Here is a 17,485-nt window from a genome sequence, read left to right as displayed (position 1 = left end):
TCTAAAGTTTAATTGGATACAACCCAATGTGTTTTATTAATAATATTCAATAACTGTCATTCCAGTGGTGTAAAGGGCAGTATTCAGCACACTCATTCTGCCAGTGCAATGACTTTTGGCTGCACAACAGTACTTTCCCTCCCTCTTTTCTTGCAATACCCCTACCTGCCGACCTGGAGGGATTTGGGGAAGGTGACCATGGGATGAGGAGGGGGGGGGAGTGTGTGCAAGTAGAAATCCTTTCACTCATGGAACACGTGCATTGGATACCACCGCAAATATTTGATAATGATAGTTCAATAATAGGCAATAGTGTTTAGTACCGGACAATATTTGACAGCTGGCAGCATCAAAATGACCAAGTGCTGAAGACCTTTAGCCCTCCATTCTATTGGGCTACAACTGCAACCATCCCTGACCATTGACCATGCTAGCTGATGGGAGATGGAGTTCAGCAACATCTTGAGAGCCACAGGTTCCCCATCCTTGATGTAGGTGCAAAGCTTCTATGGTTAACCTCTGATTGGTTGGTGCTGAAGAAAACTAGATACCAGGAGATTTCTGAAGTAGGATGCATTCACTTGTACATGTATAAATGGTATAAATAAGCAGGAACCAAAGAAGAAGTGCCTATCAGTTATATATAAAACTGTACATAAAGCTTAGCTGGGCCTAACTTTATGTGTCAGTGGCAACAATGTCTTTCTCTTCACAGACTGGTGACAAATGGGTATCGAACTGCACCGTATCAACTTGTGAGGGAAACAATAAGATTTCTGTAAAGCAAGTACAGTGTCCACCAGTGAGGAATATTGTTTGTGAAAATGGGTACCCACCAATCAAAGTCTTCAGTGAAGATGGCTGCTGTTATCACTATGAATGCGAATGTGAGTGAAAATAAATCTCTAAAGAAGCACTCATGACTCCGTTTTCATGGTGCAAACATTACCTCAAACATACTCTTGTTTGAGTCATTGTTTATGCTTTCCTTAAAGTCTAACTTAAGTCCTAATGGTTAACATCTCCCCCTCTAATTTATCAGGTGTTTGTAGCGGCTGGGGTGATCCTCACTATATCACATTTGATGGAACGTACTACACTTTCCTGGACAACTGCACATATGTGTTGGTGCAGCAGATTACACCTAAATACGACAACTTCAGGGTTCTAATTGATAATTACTTCTGTGATGCTGAAGATGGACTTTCATGCCCTCAGTCTATCATTGTTTACTACAAAACTTCAGTGGTAGTGCTAACCCGCAAACTCTTTGATGGTGTGGAAGCTAACAAGGTAAAAAAAAAATATGTACACTACTTGAATTGCTTCTTTTGATGTATTATTTTATAGAAAATGCAACAGGACTGAAGGAGCTAGGCATATTTACTTTAGTGAGTAAAGGGAAACCCAAAACAAAGCCCACACTCAAGAGAAAACGATTAGCTATGTCTTAGAATTTTCAGTGGGTGTACTGTATAGCAGCCTTCACTCATCTGGTCCTGCCTGAGGTTGATGGGGGTTATAGTCCCTGGGTTACATGAGGACTGAGTCTTCAGATGATGAACATGCATGGGTAAGCCTGTCCTATATTACTACCCCCATCTGAGAAATCAGAAATTTACTGCAAGATCAGAAATGTAGATTTCTGAAGTTAAAACATTGCTGTCTCATTCTTATTAGAAAATGTTATTGATCTTCAACAGAGTGAAATCTCTCCTAGGTTAGTTATGGCCAACTGTAAAAAGGCTATGTGCAAGTCAACTCACTTACATTAGATTAGTTTAGGGACACAAGGAGTCAGATAAAATGTGAACAACACGTTTTGTGAACAAAAATCTGAACTGTGTGTCAGCTGTGAAAAGCAACATTGTACATATTAAATAGCACAGCAAGACTGGGATTCAAAGTGATTTTCAGTCTCACAATTCCTAACACAATCACACTCCTCCTTTCCTTCTTAGACATTCAGGGGACCCTGTGCAGTGGTATTCCTTGAGACACAGTAGGCTATCACAAGAAGGGCAAATTGTCAAACATCTTATGTGGATGCAGAAGTGCTGTTTGTGTAGATTCAATTAATGTACATTAAGTTTATTTTTGTAGAGCAAGTGGAATATAATTTCCATAATAAATAATTTAACAACATATCTACAAAAGTAGATAAATTACTTTTTTAAAAAGCATAGCAAAGCAAAGAGAATTCCTCATTGTTGCAACATTAATCTCATTTACAGATCTACTTCGATGATAAGATTGTCAACCCAGGCTTCCAGAAAGACGGCATTTTTGTCTCCATGGTTGGTGTCAACATGGTAGTTGAGATTCCTGAGCTTGGGGCTGTTATCACCTTCAGCGGTTTGATCTTCTCAATAAAACTTCCATATAGCAAATTTGGCAACAACACCGAAGGACAGTGTGGTAAGGGAAAATAATGCTTTACTCCCATGAAAATGCATGTTGTTCCGTCAACCATTGGTTCACTCTTTGGAACCAATTACCAATTTAAAGTTAAGTCAGAACCATGTTTTTCATTTTAGCTTCACTTTTGTTGTTTTCGAAAAGCACCTTGGTTTCTCTGTTTGACTGCCCCTCCTCCTCAAAATCTCATTTATTTCCCCCAAATCCTGGATGCCAGGTATCCTGGATACTGCTGAAAATTTTGAGAAGGAGAAAACTCAGAATGGAATAGCACAACATTTGCTTCAAAAGAAAGGAGAATGTTTCTTCAATCAATAGCATGATTTAAATGTTATATATTTCAGTGATTCTAGCATCGCACTAAATGCAAAACACTGCGTAGTTTGTTGCAAATATATAAAACTCTCTACCTTCAATTCTGTTCTATTTCTGTTTTGTTTTCCCCCAGGTACCTGTACAAATGACAGAAAAGATGAATGTCGCTTACCAACTGGCGAGATAACTAGTTGTCCCTACATGGCTCCCCATTGGAAAGTCGATGATGAGAAGAAGAACTACTGCAAAAACAAAACAGTACTTCCTGTCACACCAACACCAGCAGTACCTTGCAAACCTTCCCCTGTTTGCGATATAATTCTGAGCGAGTAAGTTGGAAAATTGTTCTAATGTATGCTTTCCTGCTTAGATAATATAATAAAAGTATCCTATGGAAGGAGAAGGGGAAATAATGTTAAAGTCTGATGCACAACTTTCTCGGGGTCAGCTCTACTGAATAGAGTGGGATGTAGTTCTGAGCCAACATGCATAGGATTTCTCTGTACAAGAGCACAGCTATATAAAAGGCCCTTTAGCTCAAGTTCTAGACAGCCCTACCTCTTACTATAAAGGTCTGCGGGGCGGAGGGTGTCTTAACACATCTAGCTTCACATTTCTTCAAGCCTGCATATCAAACCCACAAATTCACTGAAAAAAATCAATTTACAGTTATAATAGGGTTGCCATATTTCAAAAAGTGAAAATTTGGATACAAACGTTGTTGACCGAATCCCAGCTATATCCGGGAAATTCCGGGTGTATGGCAACCCTAAGTTATAATATTCTTGTTGCTGTTATTGGAAATTTGGCTTGTGAAACTTTGTTTGAAAGTTAGTTTGCGACAACCCTTTTTTTTAAAGGCTCCTGGGAGACCTTTGATGCAATCAACTCATTTGCTGTGCATTTAAAGCAGACTTGTTTTGCACCATACCACATCTTTCTTCCAGAAAGCTACAATTCTGTTGTGAATATAATTGAAATTAGTGAAAGCTGAATTTCATGTGCGTGAAATTCTATACCATGATGAACATTCAGTCCTGAGAAACCTTTTTAAAAAATCCTGTTTTCCAGCTCTTCAAATCCCAGAAGTGAAAATAGTCATATTCAAAAATGTATGTTCATGTCAAGTGTTTATGATATCTTTTACGGAGTCTTCCCTGATTATCATGTCTTTGTGATTATTATTTTTTACAGAGTCTTCTCTGATTGCCATCAAATCATACCTCCAAAGCCCTTCCACCAAGGTTGCTCCTTTGATTCTTGCCACATAATCAATACCACCATGCAGTGTTCAGGCTTAGAGATATATGCTTCACTCTGTGCCTCTAAAGGTGTTTGCATTGACTGGAGAGCGAAGACTAATGGTTCATGCCGTAAGTACTGGAGTGTTAATCAATGCCACAGTTTCTCCACAAATTATACAGCCATGGGAGCCTTGTTCATTAAATACTTTGCATGTGTCAGTTTTATTTTTGTAAATAGATCCATCTTAGGGAATTGTAGTTTAATGACTAAAATACAGAAAGATGAGAGGACATTCTCAGCCTTTGAGAACCTCTTCAGCTATACATTTACTGAGGCTTTAAGAGGGCAGATGTCCAAATGAGATCTAGAGTCTGGGCCCTTCTGGTTCATTTAAGTATAGTGTTCTGTCTTTAGGATCACAGGAATGTGCCATCATGTTCACAGGAAGCATATCTAATAAAAACAATTATATGAATAGAAGCAGAATATATGGCAACTAAACATGTTGAAATGTGGCTAGAATTTTAGGGTGTTGGTTTCTGTTTGCTTCTTTTTAACAGAGACCCTCCCATGCCATTAACTACCAGTAAAAGGAGAGAAAGAGTGTGGGGAAAGTCATACTGTAGCTGCAGTAGCTGTAAATGTAAAGTCTATCAAAGTATGTCTTTATGTTCACCTTGGTTTATTTTTCTCACCATGTTTAGCATACAGCTGTCCTGAAGGCAAAGTATATGACCCATGTGGCCCTATCAACCCTCCCACATGTGATAATAGGTAAGGAAAGAACGGAATCTCTGTTTAGGTCTGTTTCACTCCAGTTGTTGGAGCCAGTGTTATGTAGTCAATAGCATGCTGGATTTGAACTCAGTTCAGAGTCATCACGCTCTTAACAGTGCTGATGATTCAAGGCACAGACTGAATTTTCACAATGCAAAAGGGTGCTGTATGACCGTAACCCATGCTTTCTTTCTGCAGCAGGGCTAGTCAGCATAATGGCACTGGCATAGTTGAAGGTTGCTTCTGTGCTCCTGGAACCAAGCTCTTCAACTCCTACAATGATATCTGTGTAGAACAATGTGGTAAGTGTTTTTGTTTCAAGGACAGAAGAGAGTACCACACTGCAGCAACACTATATGGAGTGGAGGGTTCCTCAGCTGCAATTCAGGTCAGCCTAATCTAGGTAGCCTCAGCAGGGAGACAGAAGCACCCTTAGAAACCCAAGAGAAAGTGATTTCCAGAAACAACAGGAGTAACTCAATAAGCAGTAATAATCACTCAAGAGAATGCTATGTGATCAGTGGTCACCTTGCACGAGTTTCAGAAGGAAATGGAGTCTTGATACAATGAGGAATTTCCATGTATCCTTCAAACATGACATCCCCGGCTATTGTAGATACAACTTTCATGCCCACAACTTCCAGAGGGATAGTCATGTTAGTCTGTTGCAACAAAAATAGCCGAAGAATCTTGCAGCAGCTTAAATAATTATAAATGACAGGCAGGATTCAACGAATGAGCCGTGCTAGCAGAAGCCTGCACAAGGTCTTCCACCAATGCAGCAAGGCATTCCCTGTTTCTCCTCCCTCCATGCAACCCTGCATCTGGCTCTGAAGGAGTCAAGAAATGCTTATGCTGACTTAACTAGCACTATGTTGAATTCCTCCCACAGAGTTGTTAAGTCTTTAAAGGCACCACAAGTACTTTTGTTGTTCTTTCTGGTACAGTTCAGTCTCGGCAGCACCTCACAGTCCCAGCACCTTTCCACTGCCCTTTGACCCAGATAACAATGCCAGATGGCGCTGTGGCCTGTTTGCTCAGGTAGCTAAATTTGCTCCAGGACTCTTGAGGAACAGCAGTGCAAAAAATCTCTGTTATTACATTTCTTTCAGGTTGTACTGGACCAGACGGGATGCCCAAAGAGGTAACTAAAAATATGTACTTCATGAAATGTGGATGGGTCACCTCAGAAGGTGTTGGGAGCAGAGGCCAATTCAGGGTAGCACAACTGGTTCCCCTGTGCTGGGTGCCAAGCCTAGGGGGCGCTGCAACTATGATGTAGTGAATTGAGTAGAACAGAAGGTGAGGGGTCTCACCCAGTAGAGAGTGCCTCTTTTAAGATGCATCTACAGCCCCCCCCCCAGTGATTGTACTGTAATTATTATGGCTTTAATAAGCCGATTAATAGGAGGCACCCTTTTTGTAAAAAAAAAAAATTGAGTAAGTAACTAAACTGATTATTCAGCTAAGTATTTACAGCCTTGATATATGTTGATGGCACTCTTTCTGACATGATCTCTGACAAGGCAAATTTAGGGAAGATGTGTCTTATTTTCTTTTAAATACCTTTTTTTTTAAATTATTTTTTTGCAGCCTGGAGCAAGCTGGATCAGCAACTGCCAGGAGTGTACTTGTGAAAAATATACTCTTAAAGTGCAGTGTACACCAAAGATATGTGCAACACCTGTCCCAGCACGCTGTGAATTTGAAGGCTTTGTGCCTGTCAGCGTCACAACACCAGAAGATAAATGCTGTCCTCAGATGAAATGTGGTAAGTACAATCTCTTGCCTGTTTGAAACAAAATATATCATGCTTCAATCCGGTGCTGCATGAGTGGAAGACAGCTCACACAACCGATCTTCCCCTTCCCTTCCTTTCTACCTCCTGCATCCTCCTAAAAAGCCTTTTTCTGGGGCTGATGGTGGGGGGACTGCTAAATACTATGGGCAATGTTATCTAGGTCTGAAGTGAGAGGGTGGAAATGCCCAGAATCAGCTGGAGAAATCTTGTACCAATGTTAGTTTTCTCTGCCCATTTTTGGGTGATTCTTTCCTCCTACTGAAACTGCAAATGACATAATCTTCTTTATACATACATACATACATACATACATACATACATACATACCCTATCCTTTCTCCTGGGAGTTTCAAGGTGACTACCCAACATATCCCATGCTGTCTAGTAGAAGAGGCTATCACTTCTCAGCCTGTTGGCTTAAGAGGCTTGTGTGGGTACAGGGGACTGAAGAGGGAGGAGGCAAAAGGGAAAGGTCCGTTATGCTTAATTTCCTTCAGCTTCTGCAATGTTGGATGCAATCCATTGTGAATAGCTCAAAGCAACCACTTCCAAATGGGTACCTTTTTCACTTAGGTAAATTCCCATTAGTTACACCACAGGAGGTCCTACAATTGGACTGAAGCCCTGTACTACAAATCATAGTGGTTAATCTATCCATACTACAGGAGTGCTGGTGGGCAGAGTTGGGCAACCTGTGGCCCTCCAGCTGTTATTAGACTGCATCTCCATTGGCCACAGGGGCTGGGAGTTGGAGCCTGAAAACATCCTGTAGAGATTCACGCCTCTTCTTCAGACACGGAAGCAGATGTTTCTCTGGACATAACTGGAGTGTTGAAAAATGCCCTGTATGTTCTTGTTATAATGAAAATATCCTGACTTTCTTTTATGGCTTTATTATTATTTTTTGCCTTGTATAGTATGCAACACTAGTTACTGTCCTGAATCCATTGAGACCTGTCCAGTAGGATATGAATTAAAACAACAAAAGCTGCCAGGAGATTGCTGCATTAAAGCCACTTGTGGTAAGAACTGAAACATGACATTTCTGAGGAGTATTTGAAACTTCTCTCCCCTCCCCCTTCCCCTCTCTCTACAACTCCCCACCCTCCAGATGAGTCATATTCCATCCCCACCTCCCATGCTATGAACTGGCATTTCAGTGGCCGTTTTGCCTCCTCAATTGTTTTTATTTCCTGTTGCAAGAATCCTGAAATTGTTCTGAATAAGCAGATGCTTAATTTGTTATATATCTCATATCTGCTGAGAAGCTGGTCAATTAAGCTGCTGCTGGCAAGTCCCAGTTTTGTTGGGGCTTCTTTTGCAATGGGGCTATTTTGTAAAATTTTCTTTTGGGAGAGGATATTTTGTAACATATACACACACATTTCTGCAAACCTACATAAGGTAGGGTTTCCAGAACCTCAAGCTGAATCCTTACTGCTTGTGTACTTGATCCTGGCATGGTTACTAGGAGTAGACATTAGGGTGGATCCATCCATTTCCTGCCCACATCACTTTCATATGTGTGTACCCATAAACCCATACCATCACCATGAATGTTCAAATTTAAATACCTGTTTACATTTACTAAACAAATTTTCTCCCAAACCATATATTATTTAGGATATATATTTCTCTCAAAATATGTACGGTATTTAAATGAATATTTTGAAATATTCAAATTACTGAGAACTGCATTGTGGCTTTCAGTGAAGTTTAAAATCTGGTGGATAGTTAAGTTCTGATCTGTGCATTAGTATGAGTGGTGCACATCAGGTTAGTTTGTACTGTACTTCCCAAAAGACTGAATTCCTCAAACAACTCTACTGGAAGAACCCATTGCACACTCATCAAGAAACCATTTGAATCACAGCTACATTGGTACTTCCTTGTTTGCCTTCAAAGGTTCTGGACACACTATATATCCTGGTAACATTAGTTTACCTCTCACAGAGCTACAATTCCCAGAATCCTTGGCAAATTACCATTTCCAGAATTATTTGAGCCTGTGGCTGAGAATGTGTTTTACATGCATTTAAAATGCATACTCTGTAGTGTACACAGCAATATTTCATTCTTATCACTGAAAAGAAAATTTTAAGATTCATTCCATTGCACCTTTCTGTTTTACAGTGAAAATACCCGGCTGTATTGACAAAGGCATATTCTACAAAGTAAGTACATTTTATAATAATGAATGCTAGAAGCAATAATTTGTTTGTTTGTTTGGTAAATGTATAAATCACTTGCTCACAAAAACAGTCCACGGCTGAATAAAGCAAAACTAGATTACACAAACCAATAAAAAAAGAAATATACATAAAGCATTATTTTAAAAATAAAATAAAATTATTTATTAAGAAAATGATCTGCACAGAAATGATTGATGCCATAGGCACTGTGGGCCCCCTCAGTGTCTTTTTGTTGTTGAGGGGGCTGGGCCCCCATATTGGTGGAGTTGGGCATGAAACAATGTCAGCATGTTGTGTGATGCTGTGCTCGCAATGTCAGGACATTGCATCTTTGCCCTCAACGTGCTTCAGAAGATGGTGCCTCTGATTGATGCGGATTAATAGTGAGTGTGTTTAGCCCTCCATGAAAAGCTTTTAGAAGTTGTGATGTTACTGGGGGGAAACCCTGCATATCTTCCTTTGATTCAAACTATGAATTATAAGCTTTCACAGTAGAAATACTTTAGCATCCAAGAGAATTCTCAGTGTATCCTGCATTAAGGTGCAGAATTTTCCTGCCTTTAAATAAGTTGCCTATCAGTTCAGATCAAAGGAAGGGACTAGAACCCTACATTTCTTTTTCATCCCAGATTAACAATTCCAAATCCATTCCACAATCCGTAGATAAATATACCCCTTTCATGGAAACATTTATGCATCCCAGTAGAAAGAAAAAACCACCTTGGTTCATAAGTTGAAAAGGGGCCTGCTGGTTGCTGGGGTTCTTTCAAAGAATCCTGAGCTAGATGAAGCAAGACAATCCACACATTTTCAAGCATTCTTAGGATTAAATGAGCTTGTATACTCAAGATTAAATGAAGAAGTTGCATCCAATTGGTGATTCTTCACTGACAGAAAGCTCTATGATCCAGTGGGTGCTTCTGTCAGCAGAACAGAAAGAAAAGCAAATGACAGTTTTTACCCCTCCTACTGTGTCACTTTGCCCCCCTCCCAAGCCCCAAACACTTCAGAGTGTTGGGGAACCCCACAGAACAACATGGCAGGTGGTGCAGGAAGCAGGGGAGATAATCACTAAATCACCTCCGTGCTCATGACACTTATGGAAGCCTATGCTGGGTCAATGGGCTTTCTGTTGGTGGAGGAAGACCAGTTGCATACATTTGTGATATTTCTGATTTATGAAAACAGTTTAGAATTATTTAGGACCATTTCTCCTCTGCCCTTCTTTAGCCTGGAGCAGTTGTTCCAAGAGGCCTCTGTGAAACGTGCAGATGTTCTGTTGAGCAAGATCCAGAAAGCCAAATAAACACGGTGGAATGTGTGTCACAAGCATGTGACAAAAACTGCCCAGTGGTAAGTTAGTGTTACAAACTGTTTTTGTAAATTGCCAGCTTTTCAGGAATTTATCTGCAAACCTAGCTATTTCACCTCCTTGATCTTATGAATCTCTTTCCATATTTTCTCAAATACAGGCCCAAGAATACAAGGAAATCCCTGGACAATGCTGTGGTAAATGCTCAGCGGTAGCATGTGTTATAAAAGAGGGATCCAGTGTTCAGGTTATCAAGGTAGCTGATGTTTTATGAATACCCATACATACAATCTCATGTTCTGTCATACTTGTGTTTCTCATGCTTGGAGTGGAAGCTTACTAGAGGCCATGAACGATATTAACTGAAGCAAGAATTAATAGATCTGCATTTAAATTCCCATAGTTATCTTTTCCTACCATTGCCTTTTTCTGCTCCATTGGATGTTTTGAGTGCAAATCTTTAGTATAAATCTTTTTGGCTTGTGAAACTTTGTGCTATATAAAAATAGTAAAAAGGGAGAAAAAAGAAGCTGCCCTATCAGATGGTTGGTCCATATAGCCAATGTTGCGTTGACTCCCCACATTCTGTGAAGGAGATACCAATGCCTTTTTAATTTGAAGTGTAGTTTTTATTGTAGCTTTATTAATGAATATAGCCTAGTGTTGCCTAGTCTGATTAGAAAGGACTCTCCTAAGTCTTAGACTTGCAACCTGAAATCCCTGAGAGGTGCCAGCAATTGAACCTGGAGCCTTCTACTGCCTTCTACCGAGTCTGACCATTGGTCTGTCTAGCTCAGAAGTGTCTAAACTCACTGGCTCTCCAGAATTTCTTTTCCTTTTTCGCTACCACTCAGCCTATGTTCTCTCCCAACCTTCTTAGGGGGGAAAACCCCAAAATTTCAAGCAGGGCTCTCCCTCAGCCCTACTTGGAGATGCATGGGATTGAGTCTGTGGCTGAAGCTCTGCCACTGACCTACCACCCTCCCCATAAAGTGTGGGAAGCATGTGGTCATCCACCACTTGAACCCACCCCACTCCAGAGAGAATGCTTGAAAGTAAGATGCCACATGTGACCAAGCTATGCCTTCAGATATTTGATCGCACAATCTGTTTCTCTTGACAGAACACAGTCATGAGTATCTGGGGGCAGAATTCTGACTCTGCGTGCCTGAGCTAAAGGGTTTATATATGGTCAAATCCTTGTGTCAGGGAGGCCAATTAAGTCACATTTAGCCAAGTGATGCCAAACTGTTTCACAGTGCAGTTTGTCATGAAGATAGGCATGGAGAGAGAGAGAATGTGTGTATTTGTGCATTTGAGACAACCAGAGACCATGAAGCAATGAAAGAAGGCACTCAATTGTATCAACAAATCCACATGGGGTTTCTTCCTTCCTTCATCTGTGTAATATGCACAATGATGAAAACAGATGGCAAAAGCAGAGGACATGTTCTGTTAGAGTTTGATAAAGGTAGCTCAGTAGAGCTGAGTGGAGGCAAGCAAACCTAGCTGTGAATATGAAAGCTATATTCTTTCCCATATAGTTTTCATAATGACCTTTCCTTATTATAGTAAATTTATCATAAATTTCCTTTGCTTTTTTACCCCATCTGTATTATCTTAGTGATACAATCAAAGCCCTTTGAAGGACATAAAAATCATGTGTCAGCTTCTAATAACATAATTATAACTCTGACTTTTTTCAGCCTGGGGAGATTTGGAATCATCCAGGAAACAACTGCACTACTTATGAATGTGAATTGATTGAGGACCAGTATATTCCTGTCCCTACCAAAAGACCCTGCGCTCCACTTAACTGCCCACCTGTAAGTTTACCAATATGATCAAAAGCCTTTGTGTCTGTTAGATTATCTACTCAGTGAGATCAGGGTTTATCTAAGAAAGCTGGATGAGGGTATGGTTTTTTAAAAAAATGCATAAATCATATGGGTTTGTTTAGGTAGTTTGGAATTATTATGATAGACAAGGGTCCTAAACCAAGCCTAAATTAACAGAGTCAGACTTGGGCCCTTATCAAGTTCCTGTTCATATATCTCTTCAGTTCCCTACTTTATTTAATGCAATCTGAGAAGTGTGATTCACTAGATACTGTAATGGCTAAGTGAAATGTAGTTATATAATTGTTGTTTAGGGCTGTATAAATAGTCTAATTTTGGTCCATGTCAGTTTCACATGTATTCTTTAATAAGTGTTTCATCCTGATTCTGTATCAAGTGGATTATTATTGCGGGGAGGGAATTTTTTAAAAAGTGGATTATTATTATTATTGTTGTCATCATTATCATCATCATTATTAAACACATGTAAATATGCATTTCCCCCCACAAAATATTGTATACATTTTCCCTTAAAATACATACTTTTGTATGCATTGCATTAAAAATATTAATTTTCAATGACACCATAATACAACAAATATCACATAAAATCAAAACAAAAGGAAGCTAGACAGACTAAGGATAGTAAATAAGATGAAGCAAAATACCAAGCAGGAGAGAGTAGGAGCATTACTACACAGAATTGTATAATAGTTGGCAATGCTGTGTACAGTAAGAAATTTAAGGTATAACTTCTAATAAACAGGTGATGCATTATTCATTGAGAGATTAATTTACCCCAAATGTGCACATAAACATTTTTGTACATATTCTAACCTGAAATATACATTTTACATGGTTCTTAAGTGCGGAAATGCATCACAGTTCAGAAAACTGCAAAAAAAATATGAATGTTATCTGTCTATGGGCCCAAATATTGTTTACCTGCCTTTGTTCACACTTTTCCAGGGAGTCCTGGCAATGGTGAGGGTCTCTCGTGGCCACAAAGAAACTGCATTTGTTCAGAGAATAATAATTGTTTAGGTTATCTGTAAATTCATCTAATCCATTTTGGTTTTTCAGGAGAATGTGAGACTGAGTGAAGATGGCTGCTGCAAGGTGTGCGGACCTCCACGTAAGTTACGACAAAATCATTAAAATAAGCCTGCACACCAAAAAACAAAACAAAACAAAAAACAAAACAAAACAGCCCACAATGTACTAGAGCAGGGGGTGGGCAATCTGTGGTACTATCTGCGCACATCCTTATTACATGTGGTCCATAACTTAATTTCACATGGGTGGCAAGGGGGAGAAAAATAGGGGAAAGGGTTTAGGGGAGAGAGAGAGAGAATGAAAAGTGTGTTAGAAAGAGAGGGAAAGCTGTGCCCCTCCCTTACCTTTGTCTCAAGCCCTACCCACTTTTGACTGTGGCCCAGTACCACCAATATGTGGTTCCAACAGATTATGCTTGAGGGGAAAAGGCCCTCTAAAAAAACTTCCACACCCCTGCAGTAGACTGTGTTTTTGCCTATATTTGCTACAGTCAGACAGGAAGTGAGCCAATAAATTATCTGTGCAGAGAGAAAGTGCTAAGATTTTCCTCTGCACCTTTGCAGCATAGGTGTGAACATCGAGACTAGTACTGTGGAACGAGAAGTCTTTGTGGTCAAATGTACAGCACAGGCTTCTTTGTCAAAACATACTAGTGGCATTAGGCTAGATCAGTACAGGAGTTTATCATGTCCTTTCCTCGCATCCTGACATTCCAGTGTGTCAAGAAGTGGGTTTTTATTATGATGGACCTACCCAGTGCTATTTTTATAGAAAAAGAGGTGCCAGAACTCAGCCTGAATGCCTCTCTTGTTCTCTTATAATGGCAATGGTGCCCACCTGAGAGGTGCCAGAACTGAGTTCCAGTGAGTTCTGGCTGGGGGGAAAAGCCCTGGACCTACAATTCCATTTTCAACAGTTTGCACATATGCACACACACACCACCTTACCCTACTCAGTCTTCTGTTAGGCAGTATTTGTGAGCACACAGTTATGATGGTTTTTGTTTTTGGTTGTCCTCCCCTCTCACAGCGGGAGATTGTATTCCAAAGAACATCACAAGTCTCATCAGACATAATGGATGTGAAGCTACTGAACCTGTCGAATTACGGTACTGCGAAGGCCACTGTGGCAGTTCTTCAATGTAAGTAGAAAAGTGGGCATTGCTGCCTCCTCCGGGGAACAACTAAAACGCTAAAACCCAATAAATAGTCCAGGGGTCATTCAGTTGAAGTCCAGGTTAGCAAGACATGGAAAATTGTGCTGGGAAGCAGAGCACTTCATTTTTGAGCTCAATTATGTACTCATTTGACAGGTGACATCAGGCAATTCACTTTCTTGTCAAAAAACAACAAAAAACAAAACTACTGTAAATACTATCTGGATAGACCTAGAGAACTATATAGAATCTTTGGAATCCCTATATCCTACTGCAGTGTTTATCACTGCAGGGGATTTTAACGCACATATGGGAGTAAACAATGTAAATTTGTACACCCATTACAATCAGATTCTGGAACCAGATATTTTCTTAGCCAGAGGTACCTCCCGTCTGTCTAAAGATCATAGATGTAATTATTCAGAACTTTGTTTAGCCCAAGTTGTAAGGCAGAGGGACTTGTTAATATTAAATGGTTTGATAGAGGGAGATTGGCCCAGGGAAGATACCCACTTTTCAAAGCATGGAGGCAGTGTGATAGATTATATTGTGATCTCACTATTTGCATATAAGTTTGTTATGGAGTTTGAGGTGGGCCATAATATTGAGAGTGATCGCTTACTCAAACAATGGTACTTGTACGCCCAGTATTTAAAAATTCTTCCCCAAAAACTCAATTTATCTCTAATGCAAACTTACGGTAGGTGTGACAGCAGGCAATAGAATTAAGTGGACACCAGTACTCAATCTATTCTAAATGAACCATGTCAGACTGATTGTTTCCAATACAAACAAAAGCAGAATGATGACACTGCAGGTTGGTGTGAGTGGTGGACTAGCAGCAGCTAAAGCCGTTTTTGTTTTGTCTTAGATACTCTTCTGAGGCTAACACATTGGATTACACATGTGCATGCTGTAAGGAAACCAAAACCAGCAAGAGGCAAGTGACACTGATGTGCCCTGATCGCTCCACCATTGAATATTCATACATCCATGTTGACTCATGTGAGTGTGTGAGCAATCAATGTGATGTGAAGCCCAGCCCAACACCAGGAGAGCAAGAACAGCAGCAGCAGCAGGAAGAACAGCAGCAACAGCAGCAGGAAGAGCAGCAGCAGCAGCAGCAGCAAGAAGAACAGCAGCTTGGCCAGAAATAAAAACAGGAGCCAGGACTGACCTAGACATTTTTTTAAATGACCAACACCAATAATTAACAGAAGATAAATTAAAATGAATCTTGCTGTTTTGAAATAAAAAGTATCCAAGGCAGCAACTTGAACATACAGATGAATTTCTCTTCTTCTAAATCTACTCTTGGCAGAAAAGTATTTTCTTTTCTTTGGGGTGCCAAACAATTAGAAATTCTAGGTGACACTTTTCTTGGGGCCAGGCCTTTGTGAGACTACACTGTGCAGTTACAAATAACTTAGAGACGAAAGTATTTGGCATGATAAAAGATTAGGGTGGGAGACAAAAACTTCACTCTTGTGAAGTTATGGTGCCAATATTAACAAAGCATTGGTACAGACACTGGCATTTCTAATACACCCACCAAGTAGCACAAGCCAGCCATAACTTTGGAGCAGAAAGAGCTACTCATAGTGTCCAGTTCCATTACAGTTCCATTGGTCAACATGGTCTGTTCTCAATCACCTTTGCAAAAGTTAGATCTCACTTTCATAACTTGGTCAGCCTTTTTTGTATTTTTTCCCCCAAGTTCCTTTTTCTACAAACTTCAACCTCTCAAAGGCTGTGGGGCTATAATACTCAGATATTATTTGTAGATCTATTTTTGTACAAAAAACTCCCCATGAAGTATGGCTGCTGCTGAAGAAGACTGTTTACATGATATCACCAGCATATTAATTGTATGAAGATCTGGATTTTTTTAAATATAAATGTTTACAAAATGAACATAAGATATATAGATATATTTGCCGAATTGTCATATGAAGAACTTTTTAAACCAAAGTAGTAAATATCAATAATATAAATTCTGTTCTAGAACAATGAATTATTTTTTAACGTTGTACCATTACTATTTATTTGTTTCTGGAAAATAGACTATTTTCTTCTGTATTAGCACCATCTGTCAAATGATGCCTGGTTGAGGGATATCTTTACCTTTTGCTGTTTTTATTTGTTTCTTAAAGAGAACAGTTTCAATGATTAATAAAATTTTAGCATTTTGCACCTGTTGTGTCATTCAATTTATTTTTTTACTACTCTGATCTGCCTTTGTGATGTACACCAATTCAATGTGTCATTCAGGTTGACCAGCAGCCACTGTTTTCCCTCAGAAATATAATGACCACAATACTGGCACAGCAGTACACGTGATCACAATTCTGCCATAGCTGTTATGCCAGACACCCATAGCTCAGATGTCAACTGGACCGGTTCGTATATTGGTCACTGCTCACCCAAATATAGCAATTTAAAAGCCACTGCATTAAAAAAAGACCACACCAAAACAACTAAATATCTTTGTGAACTGATGAAGCTTGCATCTTACGCTGAAAGTTAAGAAGTTTATTTGGAGTACATGCTGTCTGCTGCTGAGTTCTTGCTGATTTCCAAACATTCTGTTTATTGAGCATCCATCCTGATTTGCTTGCACAAAGTTCTCATGGAGTTTATGCAGCATTAGCATTCATTCTCATTTGTTTCTGTGGAAGTTATGAAGCATCCCAGCAAGCCATCATTATCGCACAGTTTCCAAAGTATTTTCCTTTCACTTTCCTTACTGCAAAAAGACCAACATTTTGGGGAAGCAGAATTGATGTGTAATAGTGCCAAATCCAGTAGGTGATTTAATTCTACCTGTGAAACAGTGACAGCCTTGATGTGTCCTTAGTCACAAGCAAGGTGTCCCGGGTTTAGGCAACACAGACAATCCAGATACAGTTGTAGGAAGAAATGCATTAAATGTTTTAAATGTACAATTTGTTTTTAACAAACAGCTCTTGAGCTGTTCTGGTGAAAGGAGTTAGCAATACCGTTAGTGCATTGTACATATCAAGCAAGTATTTTTCAAAAGATGTTTCCATCACATGCTGGTGGAAGGGCACTAGAGGGCAGTGCATACACAATTTACTACAGTGTCACATTTCAAAGAGAATTGTCTGAGAGCGGACGACTTTATGATTCAATTATATATTAAACTTAATAAACCAAAGTCTGATAGAAAAGGTCTATTCCAGTCAGCACATATATCTTCTCAGTGTAATCCTTGGTATTGAACAGCCATTTGAGGGAGATCAGCAAAAAAACAGGGCCAAGATTTCAAAACCAATGGTTTACTAGGCAAAATAATTATATTCTAAATATACATAATCTCATTACACTAGCAGATACCCAGAACAACTCAATTAT

At 39.6% G+C, this 17,485-nt stretch overlaps 1 protein-coding gene across 1 annotated transcript in view; it reads left to right on the top strand.

Annotated features, from left to right (window-relative positions):
* Positions 1 to 16,303, top strand: part of MUC5AC (mucin 5AC, oligomeric mucus/gel-forming) — a 59,737-nt gene extending 43,434 nt beyond the window's left edge. Inside the window, exons 33-49 of the mRNA XM_028734681.2 lie at positions 716 to 887; positions 1,043 to 1,293; positions 2,235 to 2,418; positions 2,867 to 3,062; positions 3,928 to 4,106; positions 4,683 to 4,752; positions 4,954 to 5,057; positions 5,868 to 5,899; positions 6,349 to 6,526; positions 7,474 to 7,578; positions 8,690 to 8,730; positions 9,979 to 10,101; positions 10,221 to 10,316; positions 11,767 to 11,886; positions 12,982 to 13,033; positions 13,984 to 14,095; positions 14,982 to 16,303. Coding sequence (XP_028590514.2) covers positions 716 to 887; positions 1,043 to 1,293; positions 2,235 to 2,418; positions 2,867 to 3,062; positions 3,928 to 4,106; positions 4,683 to 4,752; positions 4,954 to 5,057; positions 5,868 to 5,899; positions 6,349 to 6,526; positions 7,474 to 7,578; positions 8,690 to 8,730; positions 9,979 to 10,101; positions 10,221 to 10,316; positions 11,767 to 11,886; positions 12,982 to 13,033; positions 13,984 to 14,095; positions 14,982 to 15,267 — 2,301 coding nt within the window. The 3' untranslated portion in view covers positions 15,268 to 16,303. The remainder of the gene's footprint in view (positions 1 to 715; positions 888 to 1,042; positions 1,294 to 2,234; positions 2,419 to 2,866; positions 3,063 to 3,927; positions 4,107 to 4,682; positions 4,753 to 4,953; positions 5,058 to 5,867; positions 5,900 to 6,348; positions 6,527 to 7,473; positions 7,579 to 8,689; positions 8,731 to 9,978; positions 10,102 to 10,220; positions 10,317 to 11,766; positions 11,887 to 12,981; positions 13,034 to 13,983; positions 14,096 to 14,981) is intronic.
* The last annotated feature ends 1,182 nt before the right edge of the window (positions 16,304 to 17,485 follow it).

The sequence above is a fragment of the Podarcis muralis genome, chromosome 1 (assembly GCF_964188315.1).
Source record: "Podarcis muralis chromosome 1, rPodMur119.hap1.1, whole genome shotgun sequence".
Lineage (NCBI taxonomy): Eukaryota > Metazoa > Chordata > Lepidosauria > Squamata > Lacertidae > Podarcis > Podarcis muralis.
Note: the sequence above shows the minus strand (reverse complement) of the source record. Positions and strands in the feature narration are given on the sequence as shown.